General features: G+C 46.7%; 1 protein-coding gene and 1 pseudogene across 2 annotated transcripts in view; both read left to right on the forward strand.

Annotated features, from left to right (window-relative positions):
• The first annotated feature begins 1453 nt into the window (after positions 1–1453).
• The window catches only part of PRC1 (protein regulator of cytokinesis 1), a 21718-nt gene continuing 6900 nt past the window's right edge, over positions 1454–16271 (forward strand). The window contains exons 1-10 of the mRNA XM_008050233.2: positions 1454–1588; positions 1836–1958; positions 3969–4202; positions 4281–4451; positions 5086–5235; positions 6000–6147; positions 7213–7349; positions 13305–13400; positions 14689–14835; positions 15054–15164. Coding sequence (XP_008048424.1) covers positions 1848–1958; positions 3969–4202; positions 4281–4451; positions 5086–5235; positions 6000–6147; positions 7213–7349; positions 13305–13400; positions 14689–14835; positions 15054–15164 — 1305 coding nt within the window. The 5' untranslated portion in view covers positions 1454–1588; positions 1836–1847. The remainder of the gene's footprint in view (positions 1589–1835; positions 1959–3968; positions 4203–4280; positions 4452–5085; positions 5236–5999; positions 6148–7212; positions 7350–13304; positions 13401–14688; positions 14836–15053; positions 15165–16271) is intronic.
• LOC103251645 lies at positions 8861–9710 on the forward strand (annotated as a pseudogene). The gene has a single exon (XR_002481482.1). The product of XR_002481482.1 is annotated as a tubulin polyglutamylase complex subunit 2 pseudogene (transcript).

Raw genomic sequence — 16271 nt, forward strand, 5'->3', positions numbered from 1 at the left:
ACGGCTTACTGCAGCCTCAACCTCCTCGACTCAGGTGATCCTTCCACCTCAGCCTCACGAGTAGCTGGGACTACAGGCACATACCATCACAGCTGGTTAATTAATTAATTAATTAATTTTGTAGAGACAAGTTCTCACTATGTTGCCCAAGCTGGTCTTAAACTTCTGAGCTCAACCAGTCCTCCCACCTTGGCCTCTCAAAGTGCTGGGATTATAGGTGTGAGCTACTGTGCCCCGCCTTTTTTAAAGAATCTTGCTCTGTGACCCTGGTTAGAACAGTGGTGCAATCATAGTTCACTGCAACCTCAAACTCCTGGGTTCAAGTGATCCCAAGAGCTGGAGCAGCTGGGACTACAGCCCTGAGCCACTGAATCCAGCTGATGCTGTCTTTTTAATTTTAGCCATTCTTTGAGTTACTAGTTGTAATTTAAGAATGATAATTTATAAAACAGTAATAAGCCAAATACGGTGGCTCATGCCTATAACCCTAGCACTTTGGGAGGCAGAGGTGAGAGGATTACCTGAGCTCAGGGATTCGAGACCAGCCTGGGTAACATGGTGAGACCTCATCTCTACAATAAATAAATAATAATAATTTAAAAATTAGCCAAGCATTATGTGGTTCCAGCTACTTGGAAAGGTGAGACAGAAGGATCGCCTGAGCCCAGCAGGTCAAGGCTGCTGTGGCTGTGAGCATGCCACTGCACTCTAGCCTGGGTGACAGAGTTGAGACTCTGACTCAGGGGGAAAAAAATGGTAATAAATTGCCAGCTGTTTTGAGGAACTTCTTGCCAGCAAGCTGTGTTAGTTCATTTTGCTGACGTTTTTGTGTGGTTTTATTTTTTTGGTTTTTCTTTTTTTTTTTGAGTTGGAGTCTCACTTTGTCCCCCAGACTAGAGTACAGTGGCCGCTCCTGGCCACCACAGCCTCAAACTGCTGGGCTCCAGCGATCCTTCCACCTCAGCCTTCCAATGAACTGGAACTACAGGCGTGCGCTACCATGCCTGTCTAATTTTTTTATTTATTGTAGAGATGAGGTCTCGCCAAGTTGCCCAGGTGGGTCTCGAACCCGCTGACTCAGGCGATCCACTCACCTTGGCCTCCCAAAGCACGGGATTACAGGCTGAGCCACCAAGCCCGGCCTGGTTTTTCTTTAATGATACCATATATAATTCTCTATTATACTGCCATGGATAGATCATTGATGAAAGTCCAGATTCTGAATACAATTTAGAAGATTGAATTTGCATGATGTAATATGATAGTTTTGCTTGTGTTGTGCCATTTGGGGGTTGACAGGAACAGGCGTAGTTAAAGGTGAATTGGGCTGAATGCTTGCTTTCCATTTGTTTTAGCCCTGAGGACATGAAGAAACCAGTTTCTATAGTTTCTGGAAATAACTCTTTTATTTGGAGGCAGTGATTGATGTAACCAGCCTCTTTTTGTACTTTTCAGTGAGGTGGTGGCAGAGGAGTCCATCGGATGCTTCCAGAAAGCCCTAAGCCACCTGCGGGAAATATGGGAACTGATTGGGATCCCAGAAGACCAGCGGTTACAGAGGACTGAGACTGTGAAGAAGCACATCAAGGTGAGCTGAGCAGGGCCGGCCTCTGCATGGGCCAGGGTTGAGGGTATGGGTGTCGCCTATGGCACACGGAAGTGACTGCTGACCACTGTCACTGGGATAGGACAGGCACTTCCTGGTTCATTTCTTTGGGTTTGTTTTTTTTTTTGAGTCCTTTCTTAATATTTTGCAATCTCAAGGGTTTTGGTGTTGATGTTGTGTTTTTCCCACCCAATGGCCCCAAACTTTTACTATGTTCTTTCTCATGCAGGAACTCCTGGATATGATGATTGCTGAAGAGGAAAGCCTAAAGGAGAGGCTCCTCAAAAGCATTTCCGTCTGTCAAAAAGAACTGAGCACCCTGTGTAGCGAGTTACACGTGGAGCCATTTCAGGTCTTCGGCAGCCGTAGGGTCTGGGGGAATCGGGCTGGGGTCTGAGACGTGGGGGTAGTGTGGTCTCGGTGACTTGGAATTGCGGGCGGAAGGCTTCTGTGTAGGGGTGGGACTGCGTGTGAGAAGTGGGGAACCCTTGCTGCCTAGTTAATGAAGCCTAGCAAAGTAATCTTCGTATGTAGAGTTGCCCTGTTTGGAGGTGACCAAAAACAAGTTGCCATCTGCTGTGTGATTTTGCTCTGTAGGGCATACTAATTTTTTTTTAAACTCTGAGAAAAAGGCACAGCTGGTGCTGCACTGTTCTCTCTGGGATTTTTTGTTTGTTTGTTTTTTGTTTTTGATTTTTGAGTCGGAGTCTCACTCTGGAGTACAGTGGCTCACATGTGGCCACCACAGCCTCAACCTACTGGGCTCAGGTGATCCTCCTGCCTCAGCCTCCCAAGTAGCTGGGACTAAGGTACATGCCACCACACCCAGCTATTTTTTAATATATATTTTTATAGAGATGAGGTCTCGCTATGTTGCCTAGGCTGGTCTCCAACTCCTGGGCTGAAGCCATCCTCCTGCCTCAGCCTCTTAAAGTACTGGGATTACAGGTGTAAGCTACTGCACCTGTCTTTTTTTTTTTAATTTACCTTTCAATATGAAATTGTTTGAGAAGCTAAGTGTACAGTGGTACATCTCTCTTTCTCTCTCTTTTTTTTTTTGAGTTGGAGTCTCACTCTGTCACCCAGACTGTAGTGCAGTGGCCGCTCCCGGCCACCGTAGCCTCGACCTGCTCGGCTCCGGCGATCCTTCCGCCTCAGCCTTCCGAGTAGCCGGAATTACAGGCGCGCGCTACCACACCCGGCTGATTTTTTGATTTATTGTAGAGATGAGGTCTCGCTGCCCAGGTGGGTCTCGAACCTGCGGGCTCAGGCAATCCGCTCACCTCAGCCTCCCAAAGGCGCGGGATTACAGGCTGAGCCACCGAGCCTGGCTTTTTTTTTAAGTTGGTGTCTCACTCTGTTGCCCAGGCTGGAGTGCAGTGGCACGCTCATGGCCACCACAGTCTTGACCTGCTTGGCTCAGAGAATTCTTCGACCCCAGCCTTTCAAGAACCTGGAACAGGTGCATGCCACCACACCCTGCTAATTTTTTTATTTATTGTAGAGACAGGGTCTTGCCAAATCGCCCAGGCTGGTCTTGAACCTGTAGGCTCAGGCAGTCCTATCACCTCTGCCTCACAAAGTGCTGGGATTACAGGTGGGAGCCACTGCACTGGCCCAAAGCAAGCTTTTTTACCAATTTATACCTCTTGCAAAAGTGCCCTGGGACCTAGAGTAGACGGATTCATCGAAAGAGAAAGTAGAATGGGGCATGCCATGGGAAAAACAGTGACCTGCTGTTAGATAAGCAGGAAGTTTCCCATTGCAAGATAAAATGAATTCTGCAGATGGATGGTGGTGATGACTGCACAACAGTGTTACTGTACTTAATACCACTGAACTGTGCACTTTATAATGGTTAAGATGGTAAATTTTATGTTATGTGTATTTTACCACAATATTTAAAAAAATAGGGAAAAGTGCACTGGCACTATTCATCTTTCCTTACTGGACACTTGCCTGAAAGACATTCCTTGTGCCACAAGTTTGTTATCCTAGCCTTCTACTGTCTTTCTCTTCCTTTATGGAATTCACCTGTAACCTTATAATGATGACACATTGTCTTTTTTTTTTGAGTTGGAGTCTCACTCTGTCGCCCAGACTGGAGTGCAGTGGCCAGTGGCCACTGCAGCCTCGACCTGCTGGGCTCCAGTGATCCTTCTGGCTCAACCTTCCAAGTAGCTGGAACTACATGCGCGCGCTACCATGCCCAGCTAATTTTTTTGATTTATTGTAGAGATGAGGTCTCGCCAAGTTGCTCAGGCGGGTCTCGAACCCACGGGCTCAGGCAATCAATCCACTCACCTCAGCCTCCCAAAGCGCGGGATTACAGGCTGAGCCACTGAGACATTGTCTTATACAGGAGGAAGGAGAGACAACCATCTTGCAGTTAGAAAAGGACTTGCGCACTCAGGTGGAATTGATGCGAAAACAGAAAAAGGAGAGAAAACAGGACCTGAAGCTACTTCAGGAACAAGATCAGGAACTGTGTGAGATCCTTTGTATGCCGCAGTATGACATTGACAGCACCTCAGTCCCCAGCTTGGAAGAACTGAACCAGTTTAGACGACATGTGACAACTCTGAGGGAAACAAAGGTACACTGCCTGCATTCATACTTTCTGAATGTCAGCTGGTCTTTCCTACAGGTGTTTTACAGTTGTCTTGCTTTGTAGGCATCTAGGCATGAGGAGTTCGTCAACATAAAGAGGAAGATCATACTGTGTATGGAAGACTTAGATCACACCCCAGACACAAGCTTTGAAAGAGATGTGGTGTGTGAAGATGAAGAAGCCTTTTGTTTATCTTTGGAGAATATTGCAACACTACAAAAGTTACTACGGCAGGTAATGTCTTCTCACATTATGACCTGGGATCCCCATAGTACATAGCAGGTTGAAAAAATTTTGGATGAAATAGTATTAGTTATTTGAATTAGCTTAGCGTTTAATTTAATTTTTCTTTTTATTTGAAAGCAGGGTTTATTGAGAGGATAGAAAAGCTCCTACAATGGGAGGGGACCCAAAGGGGTTGCCCAAGAAATAATTTTCAACTGGAAATTAGAATCCAAGCTGGGCATGGTGGCTTACACCTGTAATACCAGCACTTTGGGAGGCGGAGTAGAGAGGATTGCCTGAGCTCAAGGGTTCGAGACCAGCCTGGGCAACTTGGCAAGAACTGGTCTCTACAAAAAATTAGCTGGGTGTGGTGGCACACACCTGCAGTTCAAGCTACTTGGAAGTCTGAGGAAGAAGGATCACCTGAGCCCAGCAGGTCGAGGCTGCAGTGGCCATGAATGTGCTACTGCACTCTAGCCTGGGTGACAGAGTGAGACTCCAACTCAAAAAAAAGAAAGAAAGAAAGAAATCTCATAAAAGTGCTTTCTCTCCCTGTGGGTCCAGGCATTTGGGGGAGGGAGTGGGGCTAGCCTACCCTATGCTGCTGCTTTGCTGTGAGTAACCACTGGCTTTCCTTGTTCAGCTGGAAATGCAAAAATCACAGAATGAAGCTGTGTGTGAGGGGCTGCGAGCTCAAATTCGAGAGCTCTGGGACCGGCTGCAGATACCTGAAGAAGAGAGAGAAGCCGTGGCCACCATTATGACTGGGTCGAAGGCCAAGGTTAAGAAAGCGGTAAGAAACCCAGTGGATGTTGGTCAGCAGTCTTCTGTGAGCATTTCTGTGTGCAGATGTTCTTACCAGCTGCTGTCTTGGGCCAGTCTGTGTTTAAGATGAGCATCAGAAAAGGATGGTAGTAGCCTGTCCATCTTCTGTTTCTTGTGTACATTCCTTTGATTTCTGGCTCCAATAAATGTCTTTGTCATAAGGAGTGTTGATTTACCTCTGTGGCTTTGTGTTGTAATTTTGTTTATTTATTTGAGTGGGGGTCTCACTCTGTCATCTAGGCTGAAGTGCAGTGGCATGCCCATGGCCACCGCAGCCTCAACCTGCTGGTCTCAGGTGATCCTTCCATCTCAGCCTTCCAAGTAGCTGGAACTATAGGCATATACCTAGCTCATTTTTTAATTTATTGTAGAGATGAGGTCTTGCCAAGTTGCCTAGGCTGGTTTTTTTTTTTTTTTTTTTTTTGAGACAAGGTCTCACCATGTTGCTCAGGTTTGTCTTGAACCTCTGAGCTTAGGAAGTTCTGTTGCCTCTGCTTCCCAAAGTGCTGAGATTACAGGTGTGAGCTACTGCGCCCAGCTATTTTTTTTTTTAAGGCTGGTATCAAACCTGTGGACTCAGGTAATCTTCTCTTCTCTGTCTTCCAAGGTGCTGGGAATACAGGCATGAGCTACCGTGCCTGACTGTAATTTTATTAGAAAGGGGGAAACTTACGCAAACCTAAATGAATATAAATGTACGACAGCCATCTTTAATAGGTCTATTTCTTTCAGCTGCAATTAGAAGTGGATCGGTTAGAAGAACTGAAAATGCAAAACATGAAGAAAGTGATTGAAGCAATCCGAGTGGAGCTGGTTCAGTACTGGGACCAGTGTTTCTACAGCCAGGAGCAGAGGCAGGCTTTTGCCCCTTACTATGATGGTTAGTACAAAAGTGCAGTCTTAGCTGGGTCTATAATCCCAGCACTTTGGGAGTTGGAGGCAAGAGGACTGCCTGAGCCCAGGGATTCGAGATCAGCCTGGGCAACTTAGCAAGACCTCTTCTCTTCAATAAAACAAAAAAATTAGCCAGGATGGTGACGCCTGCCTATAGTTCCAGCTACTTGGAAGGCTGAGGTAGAAGGATCGCGTGAGCCCAGCAAGGCTGTGGTGACTGTGAGCGTGCCACTGCACTTCAGCCTGGGTGACAGTGAGACTCCAACTCAAAAAACAAAAACACCAAAAGTACAGTCTCTCTGTGGCCTGCTTGGTAGTATGTCAGAATCCCAGACATTCTCTGGGAAGTATTTCCACTTCTCAGCTGATATACAGTCACCTTTCCAAGCCGTTCAGCATGGTTGCCATTCCTATATAAAAAAGCATTGGCCCATGCTAGTGAGTCTCTTTCATACTTTCTGAAGTTTTGTCACTGTAGCCTCTAGCTGTGAAGCTCAAGTTTATTAGGTGCTTATTCTATGCCAGGTGCAATGTCGAACCCTTAACAGTATGATTTTACTTAATCCTCATGTCAGGAGATGAGGACCTTGCAGCAGGTAAATGCTGAGCAAATTTCCCAGGGGCATACAGCAGGTAACTACCAGAGCCCACAGGTGAGCACAGAGGAGCTGACTCCTAGAGCCCAGGGGATGGAACGGAATAGAAGATGAAGCTGTCCTAACTAAAGTCAGCAAATGCTTATGGACGTTTTCTGAGAGCCAGCCCTCCACTGGCCGGGCAAAGCAGAAAGGAAGAATTTGAGAGAAACCTAAGACAAAGCAAGAGATGACACCGGCTTTTGAGGCATTAATCATTTTAGTCCATACCCTAGTCCCCCAGGCTGACTATGACAAGCCTGGCTTTTAAAAGCCACAATATATGGACTTATTCCTGTATCTTTTTATTATAAGGAAGAAAACTCAATTTCCATTTGAGGAGAGTCAGGGATTAGTGAATTGGGATTCCAAACACCAGAGGAATTCTTTAAAATGACTGGGCCTGTATCTTGCAGATGACTATACAGAAAACCTGCTCCAGCTTCACGATGCCGAGATTGTACGGTTAAGAAACTACTATGACGTTCACAAGGAACTCTTTGAAGGCGTCCAGAAGTGGGAAGAAAGCTGGCGGCTTTTCTTAGAATTTGAGGTACTGCCCTTGTTTGGTCTGTTTCTGTTTTCTTTAGAGTACAGTGAAATATTGTGAAGGCTTTCCCAGCATAGAACCAGGGTTGTTTCCTTTGTTGTCTACCAGACTTTTCATACTCTGTGTTTATTCTTAAGTCTCTGAATGACTGCTAACCCTCTATTTAAGCTTATTTACAGCGCATATAAGAGAAAACACCAAAATTAATGGCTTAAGTACAATAGCTGTTTCTTGTATGAAGGAAGTCCAGAGGTGGGTGGGGCAAGGCAGGCAGGGCAGTGCGACACAGTGAGCAGGGCGCTGGGCTTCTCCAGCCCAGGGGTCCTCTGTTGCTAAGGGTGGGCCCCATCCTCAGGGCCAAGGTGGCAGCTGGCGCCCCCACCCTAGTGGACACATTTCAGACAGCATGGTAGAAGAAGGAACAAAGAGCCCTCCACCTCTCAGGGCTCTTCTGAGGCTCTCTCCACAGCTGCCAGCCACCGTGACTGGGTAAATAGCTGCCCTTGAGAAATTTTGGCTCTGTTACTAAGGAAGGGGAGAAGAATCAATGTTTGGGCAGGCAACTTAAGTTTTCTACCATTCCAGCTTTTCCATTAGAAAACTGCCTGGACCTTGGGGCACATTTTTTTGTTCAGAATTCCTTTTCTTCTGAGAGTCTTAGCACAGATGGCTTCCTGAGAGCACTCTAGAACTCAAGGCTGGGACCAGGGATGAGGCCAACAAGGCACCCAGGGCACAGATTTAAGGAAACCCTTGTTCTCAGGTGCATGTTGGCCCTCTTGGAGCTCCATAGGTCTGTGGAGAATCTAATTCTGCGCATTCAAGCTTACAGGCAGGAAGCTAGGACTCACAGGTGGGGAAAACTGTGGGCTGTCTTATAGCTGATGAAGAGTAGGTGTCCTGGTGCTCAGTTACTCCTTCGACTGCAAGCAAGAAGAAAGAGGAGTAAACAGAAATAAAGAGCTAAAACAGTAGCCCTTGTTGAAATGCCAATATTTAGGCCAGGCTCGGTGGCTCAGCCTGTAATCCCATGCTTTGGGAGGCCGAGGTGAGTGAATTGCCTGAGCCTGTGGGTTCGAGACCCACCTGGGAAACTTGGCAAGAACTCATCTCTACAATAAATCAAAAAATTGGCCGGGTATGGTAGCGCGCGCCTGTAGTTCCAGCTACTTAGAAGGCTGAGGTGGAAGGATCGCCAGAGCCCAGCAAGCAGGTCAAGACTGTGGTGGCCAGGAGCATGCCACTGCACTCCAGTCTGGGCAACTGAGTGAGACTCCAACTCAAAAAAAAAAAAAAAAAAAGAAAGAAAGAAATGCCAATATTTAAGAGGAAATAAGAAGTGAATGTCGGCGGCTGCCCAACCGACTCGGGCCCCCATCTCTACCCTGCCATGCCCTCAGGCTCCGCGAACTACACTTCCCAGCGTGCCGTGATCTCGATGGCGGAGGCCGGGTCCCGCCCGCCGCTGGCCCCCACCGCTCCCCAGGCCTCGCGTGGAGCCCCCACCACTGGGCTGCAGCAAGCCACACCTGGAGAAGCTGATCCTGGGCATCACCCGCAACCTGGAATCTTCCCTAGGTGTGACAGAAGTGACCGTCATAGAAAAGGCACCTGCTGATTGTCATGATTTCTTCATGGGAACAAAAGAATAACTATGTGATGCCTGAGGATGTGAAGAACTTCTACTTGAAGACCAATGGCTTCCACACGACATGGAGTGTGAAGCTGGATGAGCACATCATTCCAGTGGGCATCATGGCAATCAGCAGCATCTCAAAGCTGACTCAGCTCAACCAGTCTTCCATGTATTTACTTCCTAATGCACCGACTCTGGCAGACCTGGAGGATGATGCACAGGAAGCTAGTGAGGACCAGCCAGAGAAGCCTGTTTGACTCTCGCAGTGTGATATTTGAGCTGGAGTCATGCAATGGGAATGGAAAAGTTTGCCTGGTCTACAAAAGTGGAAAACCAGCTCAAGACACTGAGATCTGGTTCCTGAACCATGCATTCATTATACTGGCATTTTCTTACAGATACCTTTACCACCTATTATTGCCTGCTCATCACCCACCTGGACTTGCCCCAGTGGCAGTAAGCCTTCACCAGCTATGTATGGCATCAACCCACAAGCCAAGCAATGGTTCAACATGTATAAACCCATCACCTACAACACAAACCTGCTCACAGAAGAAAGCGACTCCTTTGTGAATAAACTGAATCCCAGCAAAGTGTTTAAGAGCAAGAATAAGCCCTTAATCCCAAAAAAGAAAGGGCCCGTGTAGCCTGCAGGTGGCCAGAAAGGGCCCTCAGGTTCCAACACTTCTAAGTCCTCCTCTTCCTCTGGAAACCCCATCCAGAAATGAGCACCTGACCTCCAACTCCTCTATGGTGATGTCCATTCCCAGATAGCCCAGGAAAGCCCCAACCTTGGATTCCCTGTTTGGAACTGTAGGCCTCTTCCCATGTGAATGACCAAAATCCTAGACTTTTTACTCCCACTGACATTAGCCGGAGTTGGAAGCACATACTGAGGTCACTTCAAGAGTTCTTCCCTCATACCCCTCACAGCGAGTCATGCTATCCCTTGCTTCCAGAAGCAGTGAGGAATTTCAGATTTTAAGTGGGCAAATCTGTTGAGAGCTTTCCTCTTTCCACATCTAACCTTGAGTCCTTTAGTAATGATTAGAGATGTCTCTGAAAGAAACCACTGGTTTTGACCCCTGAGGATTAGAACTGCATTGTTCACTCAGGAGCCACTAGTCACATGGCTATTTAAATTATATTAAAAATGTATTTATCACATTGCATTAGCCACCTTTTGAGTATTTGTGTGGCTGGTAGATTCCATATTAGCACAAAGATACGGACCATTTCCATCAAGTTCTGTTGGACAGCAATGGAATATTTTCTTTTTCTTTTTTTTTTTTTTTGAGTTGGAGTCTTACTCTGTTGCCCAGACTGGAGTATAGTGGCCACTCCCGGCCACCACAACCTCAACCTGCTGGGCTCCAGCGATCCTTCCGCCTCGGCCTTCCAAGTAACTGGAATTATAGGTGTGTGCTACCACGCCCGGCTGATTTTCTTTTATTTATTGTGGAGATGAGGTCTCACCAAGTTGCCCAGGTGGGTCTCGAACCTGCGGGCTCAGGCAATCCACTCACCTCAGCCTCCCAAAGGCACGGGATTACAGGCTGAGCCACTGAGCCCAGCTTAATGGAATATTTTCATGCTACTTCTCCTCAGATGAGTTCATTTTTGTTTTATTTAGTTAGTTAGTTAGTTTTTTGAGTTGGAGTCTCACTCTGTCACCCAGACTGGAGTGCAGTGGCCGCTCCCGGCATCCGCAGCCTCGACCTGCTGGGCTCCGGCGATCCTTCTGCCTCAGCCTTCCAAGTAGCTGGAACTACAGCCGTGTACTACCATGCCCAGCTAATTTTTTATTTATTGTGGAGATGAGGTCTCGCCAAGTTACCCAGGCGGGTCTCGAACCCACAGGCTCAGGCAATCCACTCACCTCAGCCTCCCAAAGCGCGGAATTACAGGCTGAGCCACCGAGCCTGGCGAGTTCATTTTTGTTGTTAGATAATATTTGATAGGTCATAATGTTCATGAGAACTCTTGAAGATACACTGTGTGTTCTTTATATCCTTTACCATAAGTATACCTCGCTCTGCTCATTTGTTTTTCAGTTTCCTATAAAATTTGTCTTCCTCAAAAAAAGAAGTGAATGTCCACCCTCTCTAGTTACTATTGGGTTTCTTTATAGTTTGGCCTCCACACTATTGAGCATGGTTTCTAAACTGTTCTCATTATCTGCTCCTATTTTTTTTCTTTCTTTTTTTGAGATAAGGTCTTGCTGGAGTGCTGTGGCACAACTGCCTGGCTAAGTTTTTCTCGATACTTTTTGTAGAGACAGGTTCTTGCTGTTTTGCCTAAGATGGTCTCAAACTCCTGGCCTCAAGCAATCCTCCCTCCTTGGCCTCTCAAAGTGCTGGGATAATAGGCATGAGCCACTGTACCTGGCCCTTGCTCCTACTTTTGAGCATATACATCTAATGTATAATAACAAATTATATGCTTGCATTACTGTTTTGATATACTGTATATATTATAAAATAAACAGGTGAGCCCTATCATACCTGGCTAATTTTTTTTTTTGAGTTGGAGTCTCACTCTGTCGCCTAGGCTGGAGTGCAGTGGCATACTCATGGCCACGGCAGCCTTGACCTGCTGGGCTTAGACAATCCTTCTGCCTCAGCCTTCTAAGTAGCCAGAACTACAGGTACGTGCCACCACACCTGGCTTGACAGCCTGCTCTGAGTGCTGTGGCATTTATAACTACAACTGTTGATCACAACCAGTTACAGATTTGTTTCTTGTCCTGCTTCACTTGACTAGAAAAAAAAAAAAGCAAAAAACAGAAAATCTAAAAAGAACAGGTTACTTTAACATTTTACTTTTTTTTTTTTTTTTTTGAGTAGGAGTCTCATTCTGTTGCCTAGGCTGGAGTGCAGTGGCATGCTTACAGCCACCGCAACCTTGACCTGCTGGACTCTGATGACCCTTCCACCTTAACCTTCCAAGTAGCTGGAAGCCAATTGTTTTATTTATTGTAGACACGAGGTCTTGCCAAGTTGCCCAGGCTGGTCTCAAACCCTTGGGCTCAGATAATCCTCTCACCTCTGCCTCCCAAAGTGCTGGGATTATAGGCATGAGCCACCGCACCTGGCTGCATTTTTTTTATTTTTATTTTTATTTTTTTGAGTTGGAGTCTCACTCTATCACCCCGACTGGTGTGCAGTGGCACACTGCCGGCCACCGCAGTCTCGACCTGCTGGGCTCCATCGATCCTTTTGCCTCAGCCTTCCAAGTATCTGGAACTATAGGTGTGTGCTACCACGTCCAGCTAATTTTCGATTTATTGTAGGGATGAGGTCTCGCCAAGTTGCCTGGGCACGTCTCGAACTCGCAGGCTCAGGCAATCCACTCACCTTGGCCTCCCAAAGCACTGGGAATACAGGCTGAGCCACTGAACCTGGACTATTTTATTTTATTTATTTATTTATTTTTGAGGTGGAGTCTCACTCCGTCTCCCAGACTGGAGTGTAGTGGCACACTTAGAGCCACCTGCTGGGCTCCGGTGATCCTTCCAAGTAGCTGGAACTATAGGTGAGCACTACCACACTTGGCTAATTTTTTTATTTATAGTAGAGACGAGGTCTCACCATGTTGCCCACATTGGTCTCGAACTCACGGGCTCAGGTAATCCATTCGCCTTGGCCTTCCAAAGTGCTGGGATTACGGGCTGAGCCACTGAGCCTGGCCCATTTTACAATTTTAACTTGTCCATTTGTAAGGGCTAACTTAGTAAAAACCAGTCTATCTCTAAATCTCTTAACTGTGTGCATTTAAGCTGCGGCTTTCATATGCCAGCAGTGAGTGGGCAAGTAGGCTGACACCATGAAGCCCTCTGAACATAGTCCTCCCCTTGGTCCTCCACAGACCTTGTATCCTATAGTGACATGTAATTCTTACCCAAACTAAGGAATGGAGCCAAGACACTGTTAAACATTAAAGCCTGTCTTTTTTTTTTTTTTTTTTAATGAATTAAGAAAGGTAGATTGATTAAAGGAAAGATACATTGTGAAGGGCACAACAGGCCAGACAACAGCCAGAATGTCTGTTGTCTGCTGCTGCCTGTCTTATTTTTTAGATTAAAAAGGAAACGGTAGTCTTCCTACACCCCAAGAGTGATCATGCCCATGCCTGGGAATGTCCACGGTCCACTCCTTGGCCTCAGAATGTCACCATTCCTCACTGCCCAGAGTGGATGGGAACAGAACACTCTTAAAGTCAGTTTAATGAGTCACATCATTCTTTGAGAGCAAGGATTCCTGGCAGAAGTTACTGGTCCGACTATGCCAGGTTTTACTCTAATGGAGATGTATTTTTCACAGAGAAAAGCTTCAGATCCAAGCCGATTTACAAACCGGGGGGGAAATCTGCTAAAAGAAGAAAAGCAACGAGCCAAACTCCAGAAAATGCTCCCTAAGGTAACAGTGTTGCTAAGGGTTTTTGGCACTTGGCTACAAGATATCTCACTTTTTTTTTTTTTTTTTTTTTTGAGTTGGAGTCTCACTCGGTCGCCCAGACTGGAGTGCAGTGGCCGCTCCCGGCCACCACAGACTCGACCTGCTGGGCTCCGGCGATCCTTCTGCCTCAGTCTTCTGAGTAGCCGGAATTACAGGCATGCGCTACCACGCCCGGCTGATTTTTTTGATTTATTGTAGAGATGAGGTCTCGCTGCCCAGGCAGGTCTCGAACCCGCGGGCTCAGGCAATCCACTCACCTCAGCCTCCCAAAGGCGCGGGATTACTTTGCCCCCAAACTCCATTTTCTTCCAAAGCTTAGGCAGGGGTGAGTCTATATAGGGCCTTTAGTATAAGCAAATAACAAGTTATACTAATTTACTAGGGCTGCCATAATAAAGTACCACAGATTGGTGGCTTCAACAACAGAAAGCATTTTTCTCACAATTCTGGAAGATGGAAATCCGAGATTGAGGTGGTAGTGGCAGAGTTGGTTTCTTCTACACCTCTCTCTTGGCTTGTAGATGGCCTTTCTCTCCTCCATATGCCTTCACGTGGTCTTCCCTTGGTGTATGTGGCCTGGTCCCACCAGCCCATATGGAATTAGAGCCCACCTAATAACTTCATTTTAGCTTAATTTCCTCTTTCAAGACCCTGTCTCCAAATACAGTCACATTCTGAGGGACTGGGGGTATTAGGCCTTTAGCGTATGAATCTTTGGGGGAACACAGTTCAGCCAGAGTATCATGAGGCACACCTTTGAGAAAGTATTTTGGACTTCATTGCATTTTCTATTTGATAATAATAGTTGGCATTTTTTGAGTTGTGTCAGGTACTATTTCAGAGTACTTTTATCTTTGCTCACTGTTTCACAGCCAACAAAAGGGAGATTGCAGATTGAACCCCAGCTAGTCTGATTCCAGAGTCCTGCTCTTAATGAACACTGTCTATTTCAAACGTTACCGATCTTCCCTGGGGCTGCCTCCAGCGTCGGGCACCAAATCCTTAGTAGTCACACTCTGGATTCTGGCTGTTTGCACCATTGCACAATATATTGTATTGTGACTAACCCTCCCTAAGCTTTGCCTTCTGGTTGCTCTGACTTGTACCCACACGGGTCCAGCTACCTGAAGTCAGGCTCATGACACTCAGGGAAGGGGGAGTCATTCTTTTGGAGGATCATTTCTTTCTTTAGGAAAATCTTCACATCAAAGAGTTGATGTAATTAACTTGTCTTTGTTTCTGGTCTCAGCTGGAAGAGGAGTTGAAGGCACGGATTGAAATGTGGGAACAGGAACATTCAATGGCCTTTGAGGTGAATGGACAGAAATTCATGGAGTATGTGATGGAACAGTGGGAGATGCATCGACTGGAGAAAGAGAGAGCTAAGCAGGAGAGAGTAAGTGTGGATGCACTTTGGGAAAAGAGGAAGATAACAGTTGGAGGAACCCAGAGTCTCTGCCAGGGAGTGTGGTTGGTTGAAGAACGGGAGCCTGGGGCAGCTCCTTTGAGCTCTGGCTGCAGAGGCTTGGCCCTAGGTTTCTGGCCCTGCTTCTGTTCCCATCCAGACCTGCTCCTTTCCTGGGATTTATCACTTTGCTTCTGACTTTCACACAGCAACTCAAGAACAAGAAGCAGACAGAGACAGAGATGCTGTACGGCAGTGCTCCCCGAACACCCAGCAAGCGGCGAGTTCTGGCTTCCAACACGCCTGGCAAAGTACGCAAGGTATGCACAAAGCATGCTTTGTGAGGGAGTGGTGGGGCTAGGGCTCTTGACTGTCTCTTGCCCTTTGTCCTTCAGAGATGGGAAAGGGTTTTTCTGTCCTTCCAGACTGAGTCCATTTGAGAGTGAATGGAAGACAGCAGTGTAATCTTGAGCAGGTGCTTATGGTGACAGGCAGGGAGCAGCCAGCTTTGATGTGCGCCACTTGTTTAGTCCATGCATTAAACTCAGGGGGGCCACGGGCAGGCACAGTGGCTCATGCTTGTAATCCCAACACTTTAGGAAGCTGAGACAGGAGCATCACTTTAGCCCAGGAGTTCAAGACCAGCCTGGGCAACATAATGAGACTCCATCTTTATAAAAAAATTTTTTAAAAAATTAGCCAGGCATAGTGGCATGCACCTGTAGTCCTGGCTACTCAGGAGGCGAGGCAGGAAGATCGCTTGAATCCAGGAGTTCTGAGATTGCAGTGAGCTATGATTTGTGCCATTGTACTCCAGCCTGTGTGACAGAACGAGACTCTGTCTTTTAAAAAAACAAACATATAAAAAAAAACCTCAGGGGTGCCAATAATTACCCGCATTCTGGTGATGATGAAAAGCTTCAGAGGTTCTCATCCTATAATCCCATCAGGTGACCGTGTGGTGCTATGTGAAAGACAACATTCATGCTTAATAAACTGAATATTTAATACTTCTTAATCGCTAGAGCAGGAAGTCAGGGAGTACTTTTCCTTTATCTTTCTTTCTCTCTACTCCTGTGACATCATATTTTATAATATATAAAATTTTTTTTTTTTGAGTTGGAGTCTCACTCAGTTGCCCAGACTGGAGTGCAGTGGCCGCTCCCGGCCACCGCAGCCTCGCCTGCTGGGCTCCAGCGATCCTTCCGCCTCAGCCTTCCAAGTAGCTGGAACTACAGGCGCGCGCCACCATGCCCGGCTCATTTTGTTTTATTGTAGAGATGAGGTCTCGCCAAGTTGCCCAGGCGGGTCTCGAACCCGCGGGCTCAGGCATCCTCCTGCTTTTTAAAAAGTCTTTTAAGATAATGTATTTTAAGCTGGGCTCGGTGGCTCAGCCTGTAATCCCGCGCCTTTGGGAGGCTGAGGTG

This window comes from Carlito syrichta, unplaced genomic scaffold (genome assembly GCF_000164805.1).
Source record: "Carlito syrichta isolate Samal-C Ts95f unplaced genomic scaffold, Tarsius_syrichta-2.0.1 Scaffold143305, whole genome shotgun sequence".
NCBI classification, from domain to species: domain Eukaryota; kingdom Metazoa; phylum Chordata; class Mammalia; order Primates; family Tarsiidae; genus Carlito; species Carlito syrichta.